The 24,074-nt window shown below is 43.5% G+C and overlaps 3 protein-coding genes and 1 pseudogene across 3 annotated transcripts; 1 reads left to right on the top strand and 3 right to left on the bottom strand.

Moving 5' to 3' along the window:
* Positions 1 to 809: 809 nt before the first annotated feature.
* Positions 810 to 3,063, bottom strand: LOC117846859 (uncharacterized). The gene is made up of 5 exons (XM_072292336.1): positions 1,927 to 3,063; positions 1,632 to 1,820; positions 1,465 to 1,554; positions 1,245 to 1,311; positions 810 to 841 (listed from the first exon to the last, which is right to left on the bottom strand). The coding sequence occupies exons 1-5, from the start codon at positions 3,061 to 3,063 to the stop codon at positions 810 to 812; spliced, it is 1,515 nt and encodes a 504-aa protein (XP_072148437.1).
* A 5,374-nt stretch (positions 3,064 to 8,437) lies between these two features.
* Positions 8,438 to 14,306, bottom strand: LOC117847235 (exonuclease 1). Its single transcript, XM_034728404.2, has 12 exons — positions 14,064 to 14,306; positions 13,933 to 13,969; positions 13,646 to 13,820; positions 13,174 to 13,252; positions 11,746 to 11,790; positions 11,521 to 11,670; positions 11,336 to 11,450; positions 10,916 to 11,016; positions 10,192 to 10,289; positions 10,005 to 10,097; positions 9,333 to 9,550; positions 8,438 to 9,138 (listed from the first exon to the last, which is right to left on the bottom strand). Exons 1-12 carry the CDS (start codon positions 14,139 to 14,141, stop codon positions 8,648 to 8,650), a joined length of 1,680 nt encoding a protein of 559 aa, XP_034584295.1. The 5' UTR covers positions 14,142 to 14,306; the 3' UTR covers positions 8,438 to 8,647.
* Positions 14,307 to 15,735: 1,429 nt separating this feature from the next.
* On the top strand, positions 15,736 to 17,181 carry LOC117847629 (protein ELC). The gene has a single exon (XM_034728869.2). It carries the CDS (start codon positions 15,944 to 15,946, stop codon positions 16,958 to 16,960), a length of 1,017 nt encoding a protein of 338 aa, XP_034584760.1. The 5' UTR covers positions 15,736 to 15,943; the 3' UTR covers positions 16,961 to 17,181.
* Positions 17,182 to 20,709: 3,528 nt separating this feature from the next.
* On the bottom strand, positions 20,710 to 23,705 carry LOC117847000 (F-box/kelch-repeat protein At1g57790-like; annotated as a pseudogene).
* Between the last annotated feature and the right edge of the window lie 369 nt (positions 23,706 to 24,074).

Raw genomic sequence — 24,074 nt, forward strand, 5'->3', positions numbered from 1 at the left:
CTAGGATTCAATAAGCAACAAAGTAATTATCATCGATCAAGGTCAAAATTACATGGGGCTCAACCAAGGAGTTCCGAGCGATATCCAACATGCGATCCTACATCACAGGAGTTCCGAGGAAGCGCCATGCGCACGCTAGTAATCCGCGGACAATCACATGGGCTGGCATACAATGCTCTAATGATTAGGGTCAGATCATTTACTTCAATTTTAAGTAAAAACTATACCATCCCACAAATGCAATATAACATATGTAACATGCCACATTCAAGTGAAAGGAGCAATATAATATGTGCCTATTCACCAGCTATAGCTTACAACATGCATTCGTTGCATATAATCTGCCAATACAACAAAAATAACCTTTTCATCTATTACTTTGCAGAGTTTTCATAGGGGAGCTATATGCAGTTTAAAATAGTCAAGAACCAATACCTCAAAAATAGTTGTATGAATGGACTATGAAAAACGAGGGTTAGCATAAGCACTAGATTGCACTGAACACGTCTAAGCTTAGAAAACTACTCATATAGTCATATGTATCAAAGCATGGCGGTTTTGCAAACAGCAGGCTCAACAAACTGTACTAGCACAACCAGATTACTGCATAATTCAGTAGTAGCTCAAATGAAACAGAGCCACAAATTTCATCGGTTTTAAGGCCTGCTAGCTGGCATTGTCACTGCCCAATCCCTCAAAACAGATCATTATTCACCACACCCTGTAAAAGAGACTTCTGTTACCAGAACTGAAATCTTTGGAAAAGCATACCTTCTGAAACATGTTATCTATAGCTGAATGTTTGCCATTCAGTTGATATGCCCCTCATAAGTATCCTTACCTGACAAAATGATTGTTACCAAATTAAATTAAACATATTCCCTGGTGTAGTACATGCTGCCATACAATAATAATGGCATGTTCACAGACACACTTGTGGCTTGAATGACATTCAGGTGAAAGTTATGACACAGTCTTTATTAGAAACAAAGGATGAAAGGAAACCACAGTTTAAATGTTTACAAATAAATTGTAGATGGTAAACTAAAAAATCATTGAAAAGCAAAACATTTCCATGAGCCAGAAAAAGGCATCATTAAGTTCCAAAAAAATGGGAGCATGTAAAACACAGGAGCAATAATATATGGAAAAGAAACCTCTTATAACTTCAACTGGTTAACAGGCATCACGTCGGAGCACCAGGAGCAGAATGGCGAGACATGGCGCCTAGCAGCCAATCATACCGCCTACATGCGACGGGCCTCGGGGCAGATTGTCTTCACATTCCTCAAGAATCCCATTCAAAAAACACTGCACATAAGCATTTTCACGAAAAACGCTGCAGAGTTCTTTGTATCCTGAGTGACTTTGTGAAACCCCCGAGGACAATTGAATTCTCATGATTTTTAGCTCTGGTGCATATTTGAATAGACGCTTCAGAAATTTCAGAGAATGATAGGTTACATCGAAGCCATGGATGTCGACCTCTTCAAGCTCAGTGAAGGAGGTATCTTGATCTACCCGGATGCGAGAACCCCTTCGGGCATACGATGTCTGCGAACAAGAGGATCAAATCGATCAGGTAATGATGCTTCATCTATGATGACCTACTTAGCAAGATGTAGGAGTACCGTGATTGGAGATAGGACCATCTGCAGCTTTTGAATAACACTGACAGTGCTGAGCAGGTGAAACACAAGTGGCCCAACAACAAACCCATCCAGTAGAGGCAGTTCCAGCTTCAAAACAGAGAAGTTCTTCGCTGGGAGGCATGCTATTTCTTCAGCAAAGATTCGGTTCACACGAGCATGATACGGCTCCTGAAAATTCCAATGAGCAATATGTAAACATAAATGACAGAATTATATGCAGCAGTAGTGAAAAAAGCTGGAAAACTAAACTGTGCAGCAGAGAAGACGCACGTACGTTGAGGGCTATGATCTCCAGCGAAAGCACGCGGACAAGATTGGCCGGCCCGTATCCGCTGCTCGATGACTCGACCGCCATGGCCATGTCCAGACCCTTGAGACGCCAGCAACCAGACCCAACGGAACAAGACGACATGGAGTAATACTTGTACGAGAGGTTCTCAACATTATTGGACGAGTCCGAGAACTTCATGACCAGGCCCCGCTTCCCACAGGAAAACAGCGTGACCTTTTTGAGAAGTGGGGCCACGACGTCGACACGCCGCGACGCGCCGCCGCCGGCGACGGCGAGAGGCAAGTCCTTGATGACGACCTCCTCGAGCGACTCCGAGCGGACGGCGACCGCGTCCTGCTCCCAGTAGCCGTCCATGACAAGCTTGCGCAGGCATGGGCAGCGGTCGAGGAAGACGCTAGGGTCGACGACGCAGAGGGAGATAGACAGCCTCTCTAGGCGGGTGAACTCACCGGCCGGCGGCAGGGTGAAGCTCCGCCTCCAGATCTGGAGCTCCATGTTGGTCGCCGTCGCGAAGCAAGGGAGCTCGAACGGGAGACGCCGGTCCTTGTCGCTTCCCCCGCCCACGATGAGGGTGAGCTCCGGCGGCCTGTGCTTCTCGGCGGCGCGGAGCAGCGAGGTGACCTCCGCGGCGGTGACGACCCCGTCGTCCCGCCTGGAGACGTGGAGCACGAGGCGCCTGGTGTCCGGGCGGCGGCGCCCCCCGGCGAGCACGTCGCGGAACGTGCATGCGGGCTCGACGCCGCGGAAGGCCTGCGCCAGCACGTGGAGCTCCGGCCAGAGGCCGGCCCACCGGCGGCCGAGGACGGTCGTGCGCGCGGCCTCCGCGGTGGATCCGAGGGCGGCGAGGACTTGCAGCAGGATCTCGTCGGGGAGGGCGCTGAGGCGGTCGGCGCGGTGGCGCCGAGCCCGGCCGCCGCGACGTACGACGCCTCCCTGCGGCGGGACGAGGCGGCGGCCCGACCGCAGCTCCATGGCTCGCGACGACAGCTCCCCGTCGGGGATGGCGCTGAGCCGGTCATCCCCGCCGCCGCCGAGGCCCGTATGGCGCGGAGCACGGCCGCCGCTACGTACGCCGCCTCTCTGCGGCGGGACAAGGCGGCGCCCCGACCGCAGCTCCATGGCCTGCGAGACAGCGACACCAAAGCTGAGCGCTGTGTTTCTTCTCTGGATCTGGAGCGTGGGTGAGAGTGAGACTGTGACAGAGAGAGAGGAGTACTGGGAGGCGGCTAGGCCATCGGAAGGAGAGACTGCGGGTCATGGCCTGCGCTGTGGGAATGGGAACGGCGGCTAGGTCAGGAACGGCGGCACGCACCCCGAGTAGCCGATCGCCGATCCGACGGTAGCTAGGTTTCTGCCGGGCTGCACAGTAGCATGCGCGTGGAGATTCAGGCAAGTTCAACTTGTGGGGCCACGGGCCACCCTCACGCCACCAGACAGTCGTCAACTGGTTGTTCTCTTCCGTTCTGACACAAACGCTGCTCCAGCACCCTGACACACTGGCCCAGTTCGACATCTTCTCACCGGGCAGGATCTGGACGTCCATAGACTCAGCATCAGCAAGATCAGAACGATGGCTGGGCAGAAACCTAGCCCTAGCCGCTAGCTCCTTGTCCATAGGCTCAGTATCTGGTCTGGTTCCTTATTCTATGTTGTGTGTCCAGCAGGGAGAGATGGTTTTTCTAACAGAGTGTTATTGGACTTTGGAGAGTCGTCATCAAATGTCCAGGGTGCTATCCAAAAGCATCGCATGCTGCAGAGAACAAGCGAAGTGTGTGTGACCTGTGCAATATAAAGCTCCAAACTCAAAAAAGGCCACTGCTCATTGGAAAATACACATATATCTACCATGCCGAATATGTCTACATTTAGTGTGGTGAACTGGTGATCAGTGGGCCTGTTTAAAGTTACAGCATCACTTGACTAAAATATAAAAATAATGCAAAGTCAAATATGAGAAGTAGAAAAATCATTTGACAACAGTGAACATGTGTTAACTCAGAGCTGCTGGCATGTAAAAGTGTTGTGGTTTTGCTAACAGCAGGCTGAACAAGCACCTGATAGAGTGCTAGGACTTTACAATTGAAGCTCAATTCAGTTTTAAATATCTAGTCGAGAGGTTGCTCAACTGTCAACGTGAAAAAGGGACCATCTTCACCCAGCAGGGTGCCCTCGATCTCAAGTTTGGAGCCTAACGAGCCAATCAAATAGCTCACGAGCTGACTCGTTAAGAGAAACCGAGATGAAATCGAGGCTTGGCTCGATTCATTTGAGAGGACAAGCCAAGCTGAACCGAGCCAAAAACCTATGAACGATCGAGAGGACAAGCCAAGCTGAACCGAGCCAAAAACCTATGAACGATCGAGAGGACAAGCCAAGCTGAACCGAGCCAAAAACCTATGAACAAGTCGAACCGGCTCACGAACCTCGAGATTTTCTGCCGGTCCCACTCGCAGCAGTCAATCATTCTCTAAATATGCTCGTACTGTTGGGTCACCACCCCTGCACAAATACTCCAATGGCATGGGCATTCTTGATGAGGTGGTTCGTTTAATGGGTTGCTGGAGTCCATCATAGTTTTCACAAAACACTTCCCTAATAATGCCTTGACAATCTGTTGTAACACTCACCCCACCTCCTTGTTGTTTGTTTTGTGCAAACTCTTTCTTTATTTATAATATATAACCAGTAGGGGTCCTAACTCCTAACCCATCTCAAAAAAAGAATTGTGAAAGGATCTCTTTCGTCAGTTTGGTATATATGCTGTTGCACATGATTTCTGCATTCCATTTTCAAAGATGGTGAGTCCGAGTCAGCTAACAATGTGATCATTGATTCAATCAGGAAAAGTATAAACCGGTCTAGTTTTCATCCCTTTCTATGTCATCTCCTTGCTGATCGGCGTTTCGCCGTCACCAACGATCAATCACATGCTGGAAATTACCAATGTTATCTGTCGGTTATGGTTTTTTGGATCTCGGTATTATCTTCCCTTTATTATATTATTAATTAACTACTTATATAATGGATTTATACCTGAGAAATGAGTGTTAGCCAACATGGTCGGTGGGTTAATGGGAAGAAACATGCAAACCCTGTAATTGTTTTGAATTGTGGTGTACTTTTGCTGGGGCATGGCTTACATATTTGTATTATGGATATGTGGACAAAAGATCAAACTCAGAACTTCTCTAGATCACACCATTAAGATAAGATTGCACCAAAACTTCTCTAGATCGTTGATATTACTCCCTCCGTCCTAAAATATAGCTACGTTTAGTTTTTTCAAAAGTCAAATCTTTTAACTTTGACCAACAATATTTCTAAAAATAATTTATTTCAAATAGAAAATGTTACATATTATAATAGTTGGTTTCATGATAAATCTACTAATTTATTTTTATGTTATTAGTATCTATGGTTATTTCTCTATTTATAGTCAAAGTTGAAAAGACTTGATTTTGAAAAAGTCTAAACGTAGCTATATTCTGGGACTGTGGGAGCAGTGCCTTAGTGAATTCATCAGCATCTTGGTCTTGCCAAGAAATAAACCGCACCTCGAGCATTTACTCTTTCTCGGACAAATCGATTTCAATATGTTAGTTCGAGCATGAGAGACTGGATTGGATAGCGTATACTGAAGGTCGTCCCCAAATGGGTGACTCTACAACTTGACCCTATGCCGCTTTACGATTCCCATAAACCAGGCCGTGCTTTCTTTTATTTAGTAAGCTCAGCCGAAGAGCCCTGTGATTAATGCTAGAACTATAAATAAGGGACCAAGTTACATATCGTAGTGCATGCCAAGCATCCCCGTTGAAACAACAAAACATTGCAGGTGAACTTAGTTTAAAATGATGCATACTGTACGTATGATTTTCTTTAAAATGATCCGTACTGTATTATTTTGTTTAAGATAGATGATGCCCTAATGTATGATTTTGTTTTCTGGTGGCTGTGCACGAGCAAGATCATGGTTTGAACAAGTAAAATTTTCCACAAAGGAGAACTGTGAAAGATTATGGTTTCAGGAATGTCATTTTTTCCGTACTGTGCAAGATCATGGTCTCAACATGTTAATTTTTTTTTCCCTTGAAGATGCATTGAGCATGGCATGGACTGTGTGGCAAAGAAATGTACCTAGATCGTCCTTCTGGTGTTCCTCAATGCCTTGATCATCATAGTGCTCATCTACAAAAATAAAGTGTTGTTAAATTTATTTGCCATAAAAATCAACCATCTTTCAAGGATTTGTTCTTGATATGTCATGCCTATGCAATATCAGATGTGACATGTAAAATTCACTTTTTTTACTGACTCTTGATTTGCTAGAGAAGAAAGAGATCGAGAGGGCCAAGGAGTTCTACACTGACCAGCTTTCAAAGATTTAGCAAACTGCTCAGATTCACAGTGCCAAGAGTTGTCAAGACCAAAGAACAAAAGAGGTAAGATGAATCACAGCTCTGGTGATAAGATCACTACGTACCTTCATGTAGTTTTTCTTGATCCGGAGGAGCATAAAGTTGAGATCAAACTGATGCACACATTGCTTGCCTCCTCATTGAGGTCAACTTGATCATGTTCATCTTCCTGAGCCTTCTATGTTCTTGCTGATCTTTTGTGCTTCACTGAGATCAGGTAAAAGCTCCCCATCTCCCTCATTTCGTGGCAGGTTCAGATCTATGGCCATGTGTGATGTGGCTATTGTTATGGATTACAGATGTTGATGGCAGTGGCATAAGGAAGCCTCATTTTCAAGCTTTTATAGACTTCTATAGTCTAAGAAAGTTTTGACGCATTGTGCAAGTTCAATTTTTGGCGGACATGTAAAACTTTGCTGATGATAGCTCTGTAATTTTGGTAGGCACACATAGCAATGCCTCTGTAATTTTGCTTGGCACCAAATTAAGGGGCAGTACATTAGTTCTGGCGCAAAAAAAAAGTGGTTCAGTAAGCATGGAGCCAACAGTACTTTGTTTTGGAAGCCAAAAAAGTGCATGGCGCCCAGTAGTTGCTTGCCTTCCTAAGATGCGTGTAATTAAGTTGTATGTACTGGTTCCCAAACGGCAACACTAACGCAAATGCAAGCTGCAGCAATAAAGATTGCATGTAGGTCATTCCTCTCACTATTAATCTGTCTTAAACTCCTAAAATATACTCCATTATATGTCATCTGCAGTTTTCATGGTTTGTAGTTGCGATAACCTCTAAAATTGCTGCGCTATACATTGCAAGATTCTGGTTTGTTATCATATTTATTATAGAGAAGCCACAGCCTAGGTGTATAGTTAGAACATTTATATTAATACCTGTGTATTGCACAAAAAACATATTTTTTAAAATTATTGCAAAACACAGGATTTACAAGTGCTACTGATCACTTCAGAAGTTACAACACGGCCATATGAACTCATAAGTATCTTATCTCTCCATCATTTCAATGGCAATGTTCTTGTTATTATTTGAATGCCAATTTTCTGCCATCTTGACTGAGAAGTCAAATATAAAATGTGTATTTTCAAAATGTGCCTCCCAATGACCCTCGTAGCTAAAAAGGTGAAGCTATATATTGCTCTGTCTCTGAACAATTATCTGGACTAAAGATAACTTCCATAAAAGTTAATTCTTTTTTGTATGGAGTTGCTACAGGATGCTGACAGTTAGTACACACAATTATTTGGACGTGATATTGGATGTCCTCGGCCACACTGGGACGTTTCATGAATTCCACATGCAATTTTTTAATGATAGCATCTATGGTAAAAGGTGGTGCTATGAGAAATCATTTTTGTAGTACTGTTACCCTTCAAATATGTTGCCATTTCGTGACCCACTTGGAAGCTAAGGAATAGAGATTGGAAGGGGTTGTAGAACGGTTTGAGAGGAAACTGAGTATAGCTGGAGTTGGAAACTTATGTACAGATAGAAGTAAAACCAGGAAATAATTATATGTCACTTTTGGTCAGGACTAATGAGAGTGAAACAAGAGTTCTTAAAATGGGAATATTTCCAATTAAGAATAGATGCCAAACTAGATTCTGCAATGACATTTGGTTGGATAGTACAATGGTAAGTTTCCATTTCCAATCACAGTTGCATCGCAAATGCCAAACTATGTAACGTCCTTAGGACCCCAAGTAAAATCAATATTCATTTCACAGATGCTGTTAAACAGAGGGTACTTCGCAAGCCCACCAGCACAAAAGCACACTTTATGTACTGTGGTTGGCAAACACAAGGTTTGTGAGCCATCAGATAATCACAGTTTTTTTTGACTTAATGGCAAGTTTCAATAATAATTTGTTTCGCATATATGTACAACAGTAGTTACAAAACTTCATTGGCCTAAGGTGGCACATTGCATCGACATTGGGTATAATGCCAGCTACTAGTTATTTCACAAAAATTATTTATTAGTGTCTATATATTACTACCATGTAAACTAGTTCTTTCCTAGAGCAATAGCCAGCATTCATGTATATGCATCGAAATGAAATTAATTAAAATTATTGTTGGGCATGATATTAACATATTCCGTGATATGGGTCTCCAATTGGAATAAAATCATGTTTGGAACCCATCACAAATGAACTCATTTCAAAATAAACAAAATTTTCCTACTATGGCAAAAACAGATGCTAAAGTCTGTCAGTGCATCCATTTCTTGACAACTGAAATGAAAAACTAAAAAAGTGGGTGAACAGAATTACAACCGCGTGAAAAATTTCAATATTCCACTACTTCCATTAACCTTTTTGTTTGTCTTATCCATTGACCTCTTCAGAATTTTTTGCCTCTTCGAAACTATTTTATTTGGCACAGATTTGACACTATGCCGTGTCAATGATGAGCAAATAGCAACAGGTACTTCATTCACCAACAAACTTGGCTCATCATGATCTTCTTGGCCCAAACTCAATTGTTTTGTATTCTTGATTGTGTGGTTGCTTTCTTGTGACAATGATGAGCACGATAGACTTGATTTTTCATCTTGCAGATCAAGAACTAACTCATTTTGACCTATTTCTTGACCTTTATCAGTAGGTAATTTCCTTTTCTTGAATGGGTTGTTCTCAGGGATATTTTTTGGCTCCACTTCATTGCCTTCCACTCGGGGGGATTGCTTCTGCAGTAGAAATTTGCTAAGGGCAAGAACTCCTTTTTTGCACTTTTTCCCATCACTTGAAATCTCATCAACTGCAAACATTGTATAATAAAATAAAAAACACAATGAGAAGTCCTGAATTTGACCTAGTTCATTGGAGTATTGTAGGACAGTGAGGGCATAATCATCCATTTTTATCTTCAAAAGAGATTAGATTAGCAAAAAAGAAAGCTCAACAACAAGTTAATCGTGAAATAATTCTAAGTTGGTCCAATATCATACTCACCTATCATATTTTCATTGCTTTCCTGGGATGAAAGGATTGTAATACAGCTCTTTTGTGTCGAAATTTCCTGAGAACCACATTGATTAGCAACTTCAAATGCCGAGGTATCAAGGAAATCAATAGGGCTAATGATCCTGGAGTACTGGTCGAATGCTTTCATGGTAATAGGATTCAGGTGCCCCTCTGCAATCCCTCTTGCAATTGATGGTGATAATGCTCTTTAGATGATTAAGGAATTCAAAGTAGTGAGAGTAGAAAATGAATAATTCTATGGAAGACTATGATTAACATCATTGCTTTTTGGGCAGCAACAATATAAGCCATTATAGATATTTGCTACAATGAGAAGTACATATATGACCACTGGTTAAATACAAAGCATAACCAGGACACAAAGCAAGTGCATTTTCAGAAAACAAAAAGGAATAAAGGACAGAATACCGCACACCCAAATTAGTAGCAACTTGTGCCCTAAGAAGTTATAAATTAGTTTTTCCCTAAATAGATCAGCCATTTACCGAAGCAACCAGCAATGGAAGTTTCAGAAATTGGTAGTACAAAAACTGTGCCCCTGTGTACTGATGCTAGTACTGTCAGAGATGTAGTCAGCCAAAAACACTGTATACAGATGCCTCATCCTCAGGCTTATCAAACAAAAACTTATAAGGATACGGTCCAAGAATATCCAGGTCTCCATCCAAGGAAGTAAGAGACTGTTCATCCAAAGGTTTCAAATGTTTAAGTGACTTGCTTTTGACATCATATCTGGGGCATTGAAAGAAAATGGCTCATCAGTTATCAGTGTCTTTTCACAAGCCGTACAGATGCACAAAGTAAGATAAACACAGTACAGTCTTACACTCTAGCATGGTTGAACACTGCAAGAGTTCTCCAAAAGGAATCAGCATAATCATTTGGGACAGAGTACCGCTTGTCAAGCTTTAAGTTTGATATAACCTGGCAATGCTTAGATCAGTGAGGCAGCTCTTTATACCAGAAAACAACATTCATCACTGCAGAGCGCAGATTGTTCAGACATTTACAAGATTCAGCACAAAAAATTGGTTTAATCATCGAGAGTGCACTTGTGCAACGATATACAACTGCTATCAAACAGAAAATCTTAAAAACAATGTTTTATACTTCTGTACAAAATAAGTGTTGTTTAAGAAAATGTAAATGCTGCAAATTACATGTCAGATTCTTTCTTTCAAAAAGTTGGTAGCTCCAGAAGTTCAATCGGTATATTGCAACGGTTACAGAAAATAAAACCACTGCAGAAAAAACTATGGTTATAGAACATAAAATTATTACAGAAAAAAGTACCTTATGCAGTGATGTTACATTAGCCTATGTACAAAGTATTGGAACACAAAATACACAATAGCTCCATAAACATTCTGTGTTGTAAATAAATGTATCTTAAAATTTTTCATAGTGTACTATCACTTTTAGCAAACTGTACATATGCTTCAAATGGTGCCTATATAAGCTATTGATGAAGTCTATGCCGAAATATGAAGAGTAAGTAATGTTTCGTTTGCTGATTAGCACAAGATCAGTAAGGGAGTAATCATTCTTACACGATTTATGTCTTTATATTTTGAGATGACAGAATATGCTCGTTTAGTACCAATGCCTGAAATCGACGGAAGGAAGTCACATCCTGCAAGAACACACATGCCTGTCCAAATATAAAATGAAATGTCAGCAGCATTAAAAGTATATGTGCAATGCAGCCGTTTTATAAGGTGTTCTCTGCAGTTTCCCTTCATCTTTTAACATGTTTATACTGCCATTTGGATAATATATGAATAGATTAAGAATTGTATTTCTAACAAATAGTATTCTTGCAACACGTAGAAAGCAAGTAGCATAGGTCCCCTAGGGTGGATTAACTGGAGCAGTACTCAATTCGCTTTTCTTTTTTGAGCAATATAATTTAGCTGGGGAAAATGTTCAAGTCAATGCTTAGTAGTCGACCAGACGTGGGCATGACTTACCTGTAAAAAGTTGTTGATCGAAATCTCGGAAGGAAAGACCATCTTTATCTGTCTTTAGGGTTCTTTCCATTGTGAATTCTTCACCATTCCCGAATCGATCCATCTTAAATATAATCTAAAAGTTGGTATCTGTTAGATACTAAAAACAGAATGAAAAGCATGTGAAGAGAAAGTGATTGTCTCACAGCAGGGCAACAATATGCTATTAAGTCACTGTCTTCTGTAACTACAGCAGCTATGCCCCCTTGATCAGCATCAAGAGTAGTTAGATATGCCAACTGTGCATCAGCTTCATATGGAGCAACCACAAATTCAACATTTTCTGACCGCAATATCTGGAAAACAAAAAACGTATGAATTTTTCTATACAAGGTAAAGAAAGTCCACAAGAATTACTTCCAATGTAGCACCTGAATTAGTTCATAAGCCATCGATGGAGTAATGTGCACAGCTTTCTGCAAATGAACATATACAAATCAGTGTCAGAGAATCCTAATCACATCCAGCTCCTACTAATCATAATAAAGGGTTACAGGAACCCTCTTTTATTCAGATTAGTGCTGTTGTACAACTTGCTTGTTGCTTGCCAACTGGCCTTCTAACTCTATATCATGAGATCAATGAGACCAACCAAGCCATGTGATTCTAGCAGCATTTCAAGAGCTACACTGAAGATTGGGATTGTCAAACAATGATCACTACAGAATGCAAGAAAATCAAGTGACAAGTTTCTAGCACCACATCCATTCACTAAAGATTGATCAAGCACAGCGAGACAAATTTACATGGAAGTGGAGAACGCATGGACAATACCAGGCAAAATCTGAATATGACATCCAGTATGCAGGTTCTATTTCTCCCTTCAATCAGTACAATTTGGAGAGCAGCAACTGAAACTGCTGCAGGCTCTTGCTTGGTTAATGGTGCAACACAATATGCTATCAGGCTATCATACTGGTTCTTATAGTGTGGATTAGTAGCCATGTTCCCGGAACGATGGGATCAGGAACGTGGAACGAGGAATGTGGTATGGCACTTATGAAAGGTTTTTACACTAATTGTTCCCGTTCCCGGAACGTAATCGTTCCCGGGACGCCACGTCCCACGTTCCCGGCTGCTATGGAACATCCTTTGTTGCAGAGTCAATTTCAGTATTAAAGATTTGTATTCAATCCTGAGTTACAAGTGGTGTTCACTGAGTTCTTTCTTCAGTCCTTGGCTTTGTAATATTTTGCATTCTACTTCGTAAATTAAATTAACAGAACTTCTGCCCTTGCTGACTAGTTTTCCCCTTCCATACTAGAGCTACACAGTTAGTGATAAGCAAATAGCTTAGAACCAGTAGTCCAGTACTTCATAGTTGTGCACCCTGTGTCTTGTTTTTCACCGAAAAGAGTTGATGCACAAATAGCTTCCAGACTCTCTGTCCATAAAGGAAATAGGGACCAAGAAATTTAAGGTAGTTCTCATGGGTTAAAGATATTCCCAAGTTACCATAGGTTGCAATTGTTGCTTTTAATACTTTGACAACATAATAAAAAACAGTAATTACACTTGCCACATGGAAATGATTTCAATAGATTGTCACTGTAGTTTTTAATAAATTCCGATAACATATACATACAAAGAAAAATAGTGGTCAAAGATGTTATTAGAGATCATGGCTACATGGCAATGTCCAAAACGACAAGTAGAAGTGAATGGAGGGACCAAGTTTTTGGCATTCAATGTCTGTGGATATCAAAATGACAGCTAACATTTTGGAAGTCAAAAGGTTGTGGCAATTTTTCTGGTATGGCAACAAGCCAACAACTGCAAGAAGAAAAGTATATGCTTACCCGGAATAGATCAACGGCGGCAGCTGTGTTTCCTTGCTCAAGCTTTTCTTTTGCCATGTTCAGACTGAGTTCCCTCCTCCTGAATGTAAATAGCAATGAGAATTAAATGTACAGCTTAGGTGTATGGAACTGCATAATAACGTTCTTATAATAGACCGCAAAGAAATCTTAATAGCAGGGCAGTATATAACTATCAAATTGGACTATGAGCATAACAATAATTGGTTTTAGGTAATGATGACAGCCCAGCTCCATTTTGGCCTTAAAACAAGACTGCTAAAATCCGAGGTGCCATAACCACTGACATAGAAAAATGCCTGATGGATGCTAACAAAGAAAATAATCCCAAATCACCACAAACTATTACCATCACGGCACATTAGCCGACAACACAAATCTTAAAACTACAGAGCATGAAACCCTGAATTCGTAACCAAATAGGCAAATATCACCATAGCTCAAGTCACCATACCTCTGCCGCTCATTATCCGTGGCTGCCTTGCAAGGCATGCTGCCCCCATCAAAGACGACGACGGGAACAACTTTGTAATGCCGGAGGAGGTTGACGTGGTGCATGAAGTAGCTGATGTAGCGCCTGGCTGCAGTGCTCTTGGGGTTCATACACAGCTCCATACTGCAAGAATAGGCTGTAACACCATAAACCGAACACAAGAAACAATGAAAAATATGTCAAAAATACTGCCAAAAGAATCCCTATCAGTACTAGTCAATACATTGCAGCGTACAATCGAATCGAACCTCCTTTGTGGAGCCAGGAGTAGGCATCTATGCCGACCTGCAGACGCAGCGCAAAATGCCAAGAAATCAGGAGGAATGGAAAATGCGAGAGAAACTGCAGATTGAAAGCGGGGATGGGGATCTGTTTTTACCCGCTTGCCGGCGTACTTGTTGATGTGCACCGGCTCGATGAACGGCTTGAGAAAGCGGAGAAGGTTGGGGATCCCCATCGTGTGCGCAAGTAATCGAAAGCCAGCTGATTTCGATCGGTTCCCGGGAGGATTGGATTGGGATTTCCAGGGGACTGGGAAGAAACGGGGGATGCTGGAGAAGGCGAGGACTATCGAGTCACTGACAGGTTTAGAGTCGGCGTGGGTCCCACGAATGGCGAGGCAGGGGTTGGGGGGGAACGTGTTCCGTTTCGCGCGCACCGGGTTGGTTTCCCGCGCTTCCACCGGTCGCGAAAATCCAAGTTAATGTTTTAAACATGTATTCTATATCCTTTTTGTATAAAAACAATTCAACAGATTGGTTTTTTTTGTAAGAGTAGTATTAGTGCAGGTATCTCTAAGTACATTTTTTTCAAAAGTTTGGATTGTTATATAGGGAAACTGCAAAGAGTCAGACAGAGCTCGTGAAGGCTACTTATCCTCACCCAAGCGGACAGACATCTACAGGGTGGGATGCTTTGCCATCAAGCACACAAATGGCGTGTAGTAGTTGGCAACAACATCCACAGGCCAAAAGAAAACTCTGGTGCATTTAAAATACATACAATTTATTTTAAAATACTTTATTTAAAGCCAATGCAAAAACAAGAGTATTTCTAGCCCAACGATTAGACTTGGGAATAAAAGCCAGCCCAAAATGACCCAGGAGAGTGTCCTGGGCCTGGTCCAATTTTTTTCCCATCCAAGCAGGCCCATGGGTTACTATAGCCCGCGCACGGTAATGAATTATCTGTCACATGTAACCATGGCAACTCTGTTGATCAACTCGCAAGTCCACCTGTCCATTTGTGCTACCAAGCTAGCGCTTCAAGTTTTCAACAGCTAAACAGGTAACGGTAGCTATCACGGCCTGCAGCAACTCAAAGTCCACCTTTGCGTACGTATCCGCGCGCGTGAAGGGAAGCAGAAGATTTCTCAGTTCCGATCGACCGGTCAGCTTCTGAGAAATTTCACCCTCTTCTTGCCTGACGGGTTCCTCCCCATCTTCTTTCGATTTGCTCAAGAAGCTGAGCTCCATGAAGCTCATCTTATTTCCTTGCTTGACAGGAAGCAGACTCGAGCAGGATTTTTAGAAAAGTTCTCGAGCAGGGATTTCAACCCAGGAAATGGTCGGAGGTCTACGGCGTGTGGGTTGTCCTTGTCCGACGTAGGACATGTAGCGTTATCGAGGACTAAATCAATGAACAGTGCCTCTCTAGTCATAAATAGCTGATGTTTGAATTTCCTGCAGAGAAAGTGATGTTTTGAATCTGAGTTTGGATATTTCAAAGTGAGTACTGGATGTATCTCGAAATATATAGTTTCATAAAAAGTATATTTTTAGCATCATAAACTGTACTTTACTATTTTTTTATAAAAACAGTAATCAAAATTGTCAAAATATCACTTGTTTGTGACCGAAGGGAGTGTATAAGAACGGGCACTGCCGTTATAGGCCGGCACTGTACTTATTTTCTTGCTTGATTGATAACTATCAAGTCATTATCACCACCTTCATTTGCTGGCGGCAAGGCCACCTATGAGATTGTAGTAGCAAACTTTTTGACAATTATAAACAGATAACCGATGGCATGATGTAGCTGTCACCGTATGAACACGTTAAATTCAATGGAAACACTGTGTAGCAGAAGCTTCTTGTCTTCGTCAATCCGTGTTGAAATCATGATAAAGGCCTCATCTTTTTCTTACCGTGCGTTACACAACCAAACAATTAGAACGGCCTCGTCGCTATGGTGACCCGTATTATCTCTGCCGGAGTATTTGGGAGTGTTTGATTCGTTTGCGAGAACGGGTGGGCGTCCATGGCGACTGCGGCGGCGCCCGCCGGCACGGTGGTGCTGGTAGACGCGGCGCTGGCCCCGTACGAGCACCCCGACCTCCGGTGGCTCGTCCGGAAGCACGTCCTCGCTGTCCTCCAGGAGTTCCCCACCCTCTCGCCCTCCGTCGACACCTACACCAGCGACGACGGCGCCTCCGCCGTGCTGCTCAACGCGCGGGGGCCCCTCGCCGTCTCCCCCGCCCTGCCGCCGATCCTCCTCACCGTATGGCTTCCCAGGGAGTACCCCTACCGTCCGCCGCTCGTCTTCGCCTTCCCCGCCGCGCCGTCGGCGGCGCTCGTCCCCGACCACCCCTTCGTCGACCACCGCACCGGCCGCGTCCACCGCACGCTGCCGTACCTCGAGGGCTGGAGCGTGCCGCGCTCCAGCCTCGCCGGCCTCGTGCGGAGCCTCGTCGCGGCCCTGAGGATGTGCCACCCGCTGACGACGGCCTCCTTCGGCTTCGCCGCCGGCGACGCCAGGACCACCAGAGCCGGAGCGACGCCGGTGGAGGAGGAGCGGCGGCGCATGCACGCGGTGCTGGTCGACAAGCTCGCCGCGAGGCTGGGCAGGGACGCCGCCGCCTTCCGCGGCGGCGTCGACGAGGACATCCATGCCATGTCCTCGATGCAAGCCGGGCTCCGGACACGGGGAGACGCCATGGACCGCGCCGTCCGCGACCTAGAAGAGGAGAGGACGCGGCTGGAGCGCGCCGTGACGGCCAGCCTCGCCCACCGCGGGAAGCTTCTCGCCTGGCTGCACAAGACGAGCCCGGCGCCTGATCCGGGAGTGGCACTGGCACCGCACGCGGCTGCAGGGAGAGGGGACGCGCCGCGGTGGTTGGAGAGCAAGGCGGCGGAGCTCGCCGCGGACGACGCCATTGACACCCTTGGCCGCGCGCTGGAGAACGGGGAGCTCAGCTTCCAGGAGTACATCAAGCGCGTGAAGATCCTCGCCAGGGAGCAATTTTTCCATTGCTATGCAGCGTCCAAGTCGACCTAGTGATCGATTGCAGTAGTTGATATCTTTCTTCATTTTATTCGTTACTCTGTTTGGCGGAGACTCTACATTCAGTAGGTATCATGGTTCAACCTTACTTCTTATTTAATTTGGCGGTACATCTTGTGTTCAGAAAATGCAATTTTTCTCAGAAATCTACAACTGATGAGCTCTTCCCTCTCTCTGATAAAGAAAAAAATAAACTGAACGTTGAAATAGTCTAATCCGCAGCCTTCATTGTACGAAGGCTTCTTAATCCAATTGGTTAACTCAGTGGCGCCTTCTTAATCCAATTGTTGAATTCAGTGGTGCCTTCTTAATCCAATTGTTAATGCTAGCATATGTCCAATTTTCATTGCCTTCACGGGAAAAGGCGATTGGAACAGCAAATTTGCTTGTTGTGATTACAATTCAGCAGGTTGCTTTGCTTATTCTCAACTAATCAACAAAATGCAGTGACAGTGACAGAGACTGTATCTGTTTTGTTATGCCTCCTGGTGCCCCTCGTTCCTAATGATCACAAATAAAGAATGCATCTGCATCAAGGGTTGAATGTTGAGATTTCATCACCTAGCCTAGCTACTATAGCTAGTAAAAGAATTCAGAACGCCACCCTGAAATTTAACAAGAGTTGCTATCCGACAACGTGGCTTTGAGCCTCTGAGGAAGTTTGTGCTTTGGATATCTTTTATGCAAATCAGGAGTAGTGCCTCAGGTACACCCCAGAAGAAGTGACTGAAAAATGAGATGACCTACGGGAGCAGCATTGATCCTGTGAGAGGTGGAGTATATATGTACACAAGGAGCATATGATGGAGAGTTGATATATGCTGAAGCTTCTAGATGAAAGTTAATGATATATGATTATGATGAGGGATAGCTGGGTACAAGAGTATATTAGGTTCTTGCCGTAGCTTCCAGGAATACATTGAGCGTGTCAAGATCATCATCATCCATGTCGATGTGAGCGACCGCACCTGTTCTAATTTAATTTCTCACAGGCACCAAATGATCAAATACGATTGTTAATTACTCCCTCCGTTCCAAATTATAGGTCGTTTTGTTTTTTTAGATTCATAGATTTTGCTAAGCACTTAGATATATGCTATGTCTAGATATATGCTATGTATAGATGCATAACAAATGCTATAAACTTATAAAAGTCAAAATGGCCTATAATTTGGGACGGAGTGTAATATCTTTTTTCACTTTATTTGTCATGCGTAGTACACATCGTATATTACAAATTCACAATGGATACTTATGGTTGCTATTGCGTTCACCTTGTTTTCAATAATTGCAATTTCCCTTGGGAAAGATCTACATGCTCTCGGATAAAAAAAAAACTGAACTCTAAAACCTTAATTGCACGAAGGCTTAACTCAATTCTTGAATTCAGTGGTTCCATGAGGAAGTCTTCTCGTAGATGTCCAGTTTGCATTGTTTTAATGGTATAAGGAGATTAGTACAACAATAAACTTGCTATCTGCCAATTTATCAAGTCCTGCAGCATATTTATGATAAAAATAATGCAGTTTGAAAAAAGCGACAGTACCACTATCAGTTTTGGTGTGCCTCCTTGTGGGATGAATGATTTACCGTGAAGTAACCCATGAGGATTGTGGTGGATCTGTATTCCAATCACATTAGAATTACAGGAAAGAATCACAAGATTACAATCAGGATTACAATCAATAGATTGCTCATCAATCCAATCAATCAGGTATGGACAGGTTCGGCTATTGCCAGATATCCTGAAGTTGCTATGTTTAACACTCCTGATGCCCCTCGTCCCTAGGTAGTGCATACCCGGATCAAGCATGAACCAGATGTAGGCATATCTACAGTTGAGATTGAGGTTATATCACCCCAGCCAACCTACCTAGAAAAAGAAAAATTCAGAATAACACCCCAGAGGGTGCAGTTCTTCCATTGCTATGCATCGTCCGCACTGATGAGCACCCAGTGATCGACTGCAGTAGTTGATATCTTTCTTCACTTTATTCATTACAATTTGGTGAGACTGTACATTCAATAGTTATAGTTCCATTTTATTTCTTATTGGCGGCTGATCTTGTGTTCAATAATTGCAATATTCCTTGGCAAAAGCTACAGCTTATGAATACTACTTTGCTCTCTCTGACAATAAAGCAGGACTCTGATTTAGTCTGATCCGCAGCCTTCATTGTACGAAGGCTTGTTAACCGTTGAATTCAGCAGTGCCGTGGCAATCACTAGCGGTTTGTCCAATTTCCATTTTCTTAACAGAAAGGCGATTGGTGGAACAAACTCGCTACTACTTGTAACTTCACTTTGGCAGGTTGCTAAGTTATTCTCAACTAACAGAATGCAGCGAGAGTACCTGCACCTGCACATGTTTTGTTGTGCCTCCTGGTGCCTCTCATTCCAAAGCACCACGCGTGAACAACGCAGCTGTATCAAGGGTTCAATGTTGAGATTTCACCACCCAGCCTGGACTACTATAGCTAGTAAAAAAATTCAGAACAACACACAGAAACTAGACCAGAGTTGCTAATATCCAACAACATGGATTTGAGGAAAGTATGTGCTTTGGATATCTTGCACATCACGAGTAGTGCCTCAGCTACACCATAGATAAAGGAGTGACAGAAGAAATGAGATGACCAACTGGAGCAGCAATGATCCTGTGAGAGACGGAGCATATATGTACACATGGAGATGACCAACTGGAGCAGCAATGATCCTAAGCTTCTAGATGAAAGCCAACAATATATGATTATGGGGGCTAGAGCTGGGTACAAAGTAAATTAGGTTCTTGTTGTAGCTACAGGAGTACATTGAGCGTGCCAATATCTTTCTTCACTTCATTAGTAATTTGGTACAGAGCGTACATTCAACAGAGGTACGGTACCATTTTATTTCTTATTTGGTGGCTCAGTAATTGCAATTTTTCTTGGCAAAGCTACAACTAATGATCTATTCACTCTCTCTGATTAAAAAAAACCTAAACTCTGAATAGTCTGATCCATAGCCTTTATTATACAAAGACTTAATTCAACTGTTGATTCAGCTCTTCTGTGGAAATAAGCTGGCAGAGTCCAATTTTCATTGGCTTAACGTGCGAAGGCGATTGGCAATAATACAATAGAACTTGCTATTGTGACTTGAACTTTTTCCATCAGCAGGCTGCCAGGTAATAGAATGCAGTGGAAATGCGCCTGGTAGTTTTATTGGGCCTCCTGGTGCCCCTCATTCCGAAGCATCACAAACGAAGAATGCAGCTGTATCAAGTTCAAGTATGTGATTTGGATATCTTTCATGCACATCACGAGTACTAGTGCCAAGAAGAAGTGAAAGAAGAAATAAGATGACCAATTGGAGCAGCAACGATCCTGTGGGAGGTGAAGTATGTATATACTTGGAGCAGATGATGAAGTGTGGATACTAAGATGGTAGATCAAAGTCAATAATATTTGATTATGAGGGCTAGCTGGGCACAGAGTAAATTATGTTCTTGCAGTAGCTTCCAGCAGTGCATTAAGCGTGTCAAGATCCTCAGTATACACGTCGATGAGCAGGGGCATGTGTTCTGCTTTAATTTCTCTTGGGCACCAAGTGATCAATTGCGCTAGTTAACATCTTTCTTCACTCTATTCTCTCTGAGTTGTACACACCGTACAGTAAGTGATGAAATCTTCACTCTCATTGCTAGAAAAATTTAAATGAGCTCTGGAACCTTTGTTGCACGAAGGCTTAACACAATTGTTGGATTCAGCGGTGATGTACAAAGAACTTGTAGATGTCCAATTTTCATTGTTACGAAAAACTAGCTACATGTGACTCTATGGATGTCTCCAGCATGTTCCTGATTAACAAGCTTCAGAGCAAGTACCATTACAGGTGTGCCTCCTGTTGCCCCTCATTCCTAAGCAGTGCATGCTCGAATAAAGCATGCACCACATGCGGGCATATCAACAATAGAGAATATATCACCCCAGCCTACCTAGAAAACAAAGGAAAGTTCAGAACAACACCCCAGAGGAAGTGACAGAAGAAATGAGTATGCTTAAATAGAGCCGGTGATGGAATATGCATACTGAGTTGAGCTGGCAGATGGAAGCTAATGATTTGCAGAGACGGTTGTAGCTCATCCATGGTTTTGGACCTAGGCAATGCGAAAACTATGCATTCGATAGCTGCAACTGATGATCTATTCGTTCTCTCATTAAAAAAGAAAACTGAACTCTGAAATAGTCTGATCCACAGCCTTTATTATTATATACAAAGGCTTTTCAACTGTCGATTCAGCTCTGCCGTGGAAATCAGCTGGTAGATGTCCAATTTTCATTGTATCAACGTGTAAGGCGATTAGTAACATACTTGCTATTGTGACTTGAACTTTATCTTCTACAGGCTGCCAGGTAACAGAATGCAGTGAAACCTGGCTGTTCTATTGTGCCTCCTGGTGCCCCTCGTTCCGAAGCATCACAATCAAAGAATGCAGCTTGTATCAAGTTCAAGTATGTGCTTCGGATATCTTTCATGCACATCACGAGTACTAGATGATCAATAGGAGCAGCAAAAAACCTGTGTGAGGTGGAGTATGTATATACTTGGAGCATATGACGAAGTCTGAATATTGAGCTGGTAGATGGAAGTCAACAATATTTGATTATGAGGACTAGCTGGGTACAGAGAAAAATCAAATTCTTGCCCGTAGATATGGACAACATAGTAGATGTCCAACTTTAATTTTTTGGACAAACTAGGCACTTGTGACTTTACCGATTTCTAGAGCATGTCTTTGATAAACTGCAACATGTCGCTGAGAAAGAGTGAAAGACACTGCAGTGAGACCACCGCTATCTGTTTTGGTGTGCCTCCTGGTGCCCCTCGTTCCTAAGCAGTGCATGCCTGCATCAGGCACGCACCACATGTAAGCATATCAAACATTGAGATTATATCACCCCAGCCTACCTAGAAAACAAAGGTAAATTCAGAACAGTACCCCAGAGGAGGCGATAGAAGAAATGAGTATGCTTAAATAGAGCCAGTGATGAAATATGCATACTGAGTTGGAGCTGGCAGATGGAAGTTAATGGATTTGAGTTAATACAAGGATAAGCTGTTGCCCACAGTTGCAGAGACGGTTGTAGCTCATCCATGGTTTTGGACCTAGGCAACATGAAAACTATGTATTCAATAGCAGAGTGTGCATGAAACTATATAAGCATATACATAAATATGGACACAAAGACAACATTGTTCCATGGAAAAAATTACAAAGAAATGATTAATTCCAACCAGCTTACAAGTCGATGAGTAATTTACCAAAATTAAAGAAAAGGTATAAAGATCATGTCAAAGAACACACCTACATTTGTTGATCTTGGTAAAACTTGGCGTTATCCATATGGGTATTGGCCTGCTCAACTAGGGTTCAGGATTGACAATCTCAGTGGCACTTCTATTTTCCAAACTATACACTCCAACATCCCGTCGGTAATCTTGCTCATCCATTAGCGAATACTCATCGTCGTCAATGAAATAAACATGGTTGGGCTGCAGCCGAGGGTAATCCTTTGTAGAAATGCAACACGAATAGTTACGCCCGATGAACAATGAATCATCATTCAAGGTGTCAATATCCACAGTGCATTGCTTGTCAAGGTCAACCTTGAATATTTCAAGGTCACTCGTATGCGTTTCTAGTGAATCCTGACTTGAGTCAGTAGTGATCCTCCAGATTTGCAGAAATTCACCGGATGAAGTCCGAGCAACATGTATGGCAGGGTGTCCTTGAAAATGATATCTCGTGTGGCACAAGAACCTTCAATAGTATAGCGATGAATCCCTCCAGGAAGATTCATGGCATAGAATGCGCCGTCATGGTATATGCAGTCCAAGTACTGGGATTCCCAAAACGATGTTGTGATCCAGTGCCACTTATTGCCTCCAACTCTCGCAAATGAGAGCTCCTTATATGGATTGTGAATCATCATGAGGATGCAATCACCCCGCGAAGGATCGCCGGAGAGCACCACGTTCAGATACAGGACTCGCCGGAGTCGGCCACCGCATATGGCTGCGGCGGCTGGTTCTCCTTCCTAGGGAGAGTGGCGTCATAGAAAGAAAGGTCATACCTTTGCAGGTTGCCAGCGTCGTCGAGGACGGGGCTTACCTGCTCGATGGTGGCGACGGTGGCGGGATTGAGGAGGTGGAGCTCCGAGCGGGCGTCGGCGGTGACGAGCCACCCGTGGGACGACCCGACGATGCTGCGCTCGGCAATGGGCGGGTCTGGGAGAGGGATGGTGTACGAGCTCTTGTCAGCGAGGCTGTAGAGCTCGGCGGCGCGGGTGCCGGCTGCGGCGGTGGAGTAGAGGAGGCAGGGGGTCTGCGGGCGCGAGTAGAGGCCGTGGCGGCGGAGGGACCTGGCGGCGGCGCGCCAGGAGTGGCAGATGGCGGCGGAGCGGAACAGATCGGGGAACTCGAGCTCGCCTTGGATACTGGTGAGGATGTCCGCCGGCAGCTTGGACCAGTCGGCGCCGAGGGCCGGCGGTTCCTCCATTGGGGGCGAATCGGTGCTCGAAACTGGGGATCCGATTTGATTGCCGCCGATTCCGGCCATGGCGAGCTTTATTGTTATGCTAAATAAGTACGGCCGCCGCCGCGGCCGCCTCTATCTTCGATTCCGAGTTTCCCATCGGAATCGGAGATTCGGAGAATGATGATGATGCCAATTCCAAAATCGGCGACGGAGTGTTTGGAACTGGATTTCGTAAAGGTAGGGTGTTTGTATCCCCGATTAAATTTTAATCCCTGTTATATCGAATGTTTAGATACTAATTAGAAATATCGAATGTTTATATACTAATTAGAAGTATTAAATATAGATTATTTACAAAATTCATTGTACAGGTTAAACGACAAGACGAATCTATTAAACCTAATTAGTTCATGATATCGACAATGTATTGCTACATTAACCACTTACTAATGATGGATTAATTAGGCTTAATAGATTCATCTTGTCGTTTAGCCTCCATCTGTGTAATTAGTTTTATAACTAACTCATATTTAGTTCTCCTAATTAGCCTCCGAATATTCAATGTGACTGAGAATCCGAGCATCCCTG

This window comes from Setaria viridis, chromosome 3 (genome assembly GCF_005286985.2).
Source record: "Setaria viridis chromosome 3, Setaria_viridis_v4.0, whole genome shotgun sequence".
NCBI classification, from domain to species: Eukaryota; Viridiplantae; Streptophyta; class Magnoliopsida; order Poales; family Poaceae; genus Setaria; species Setaria viridis.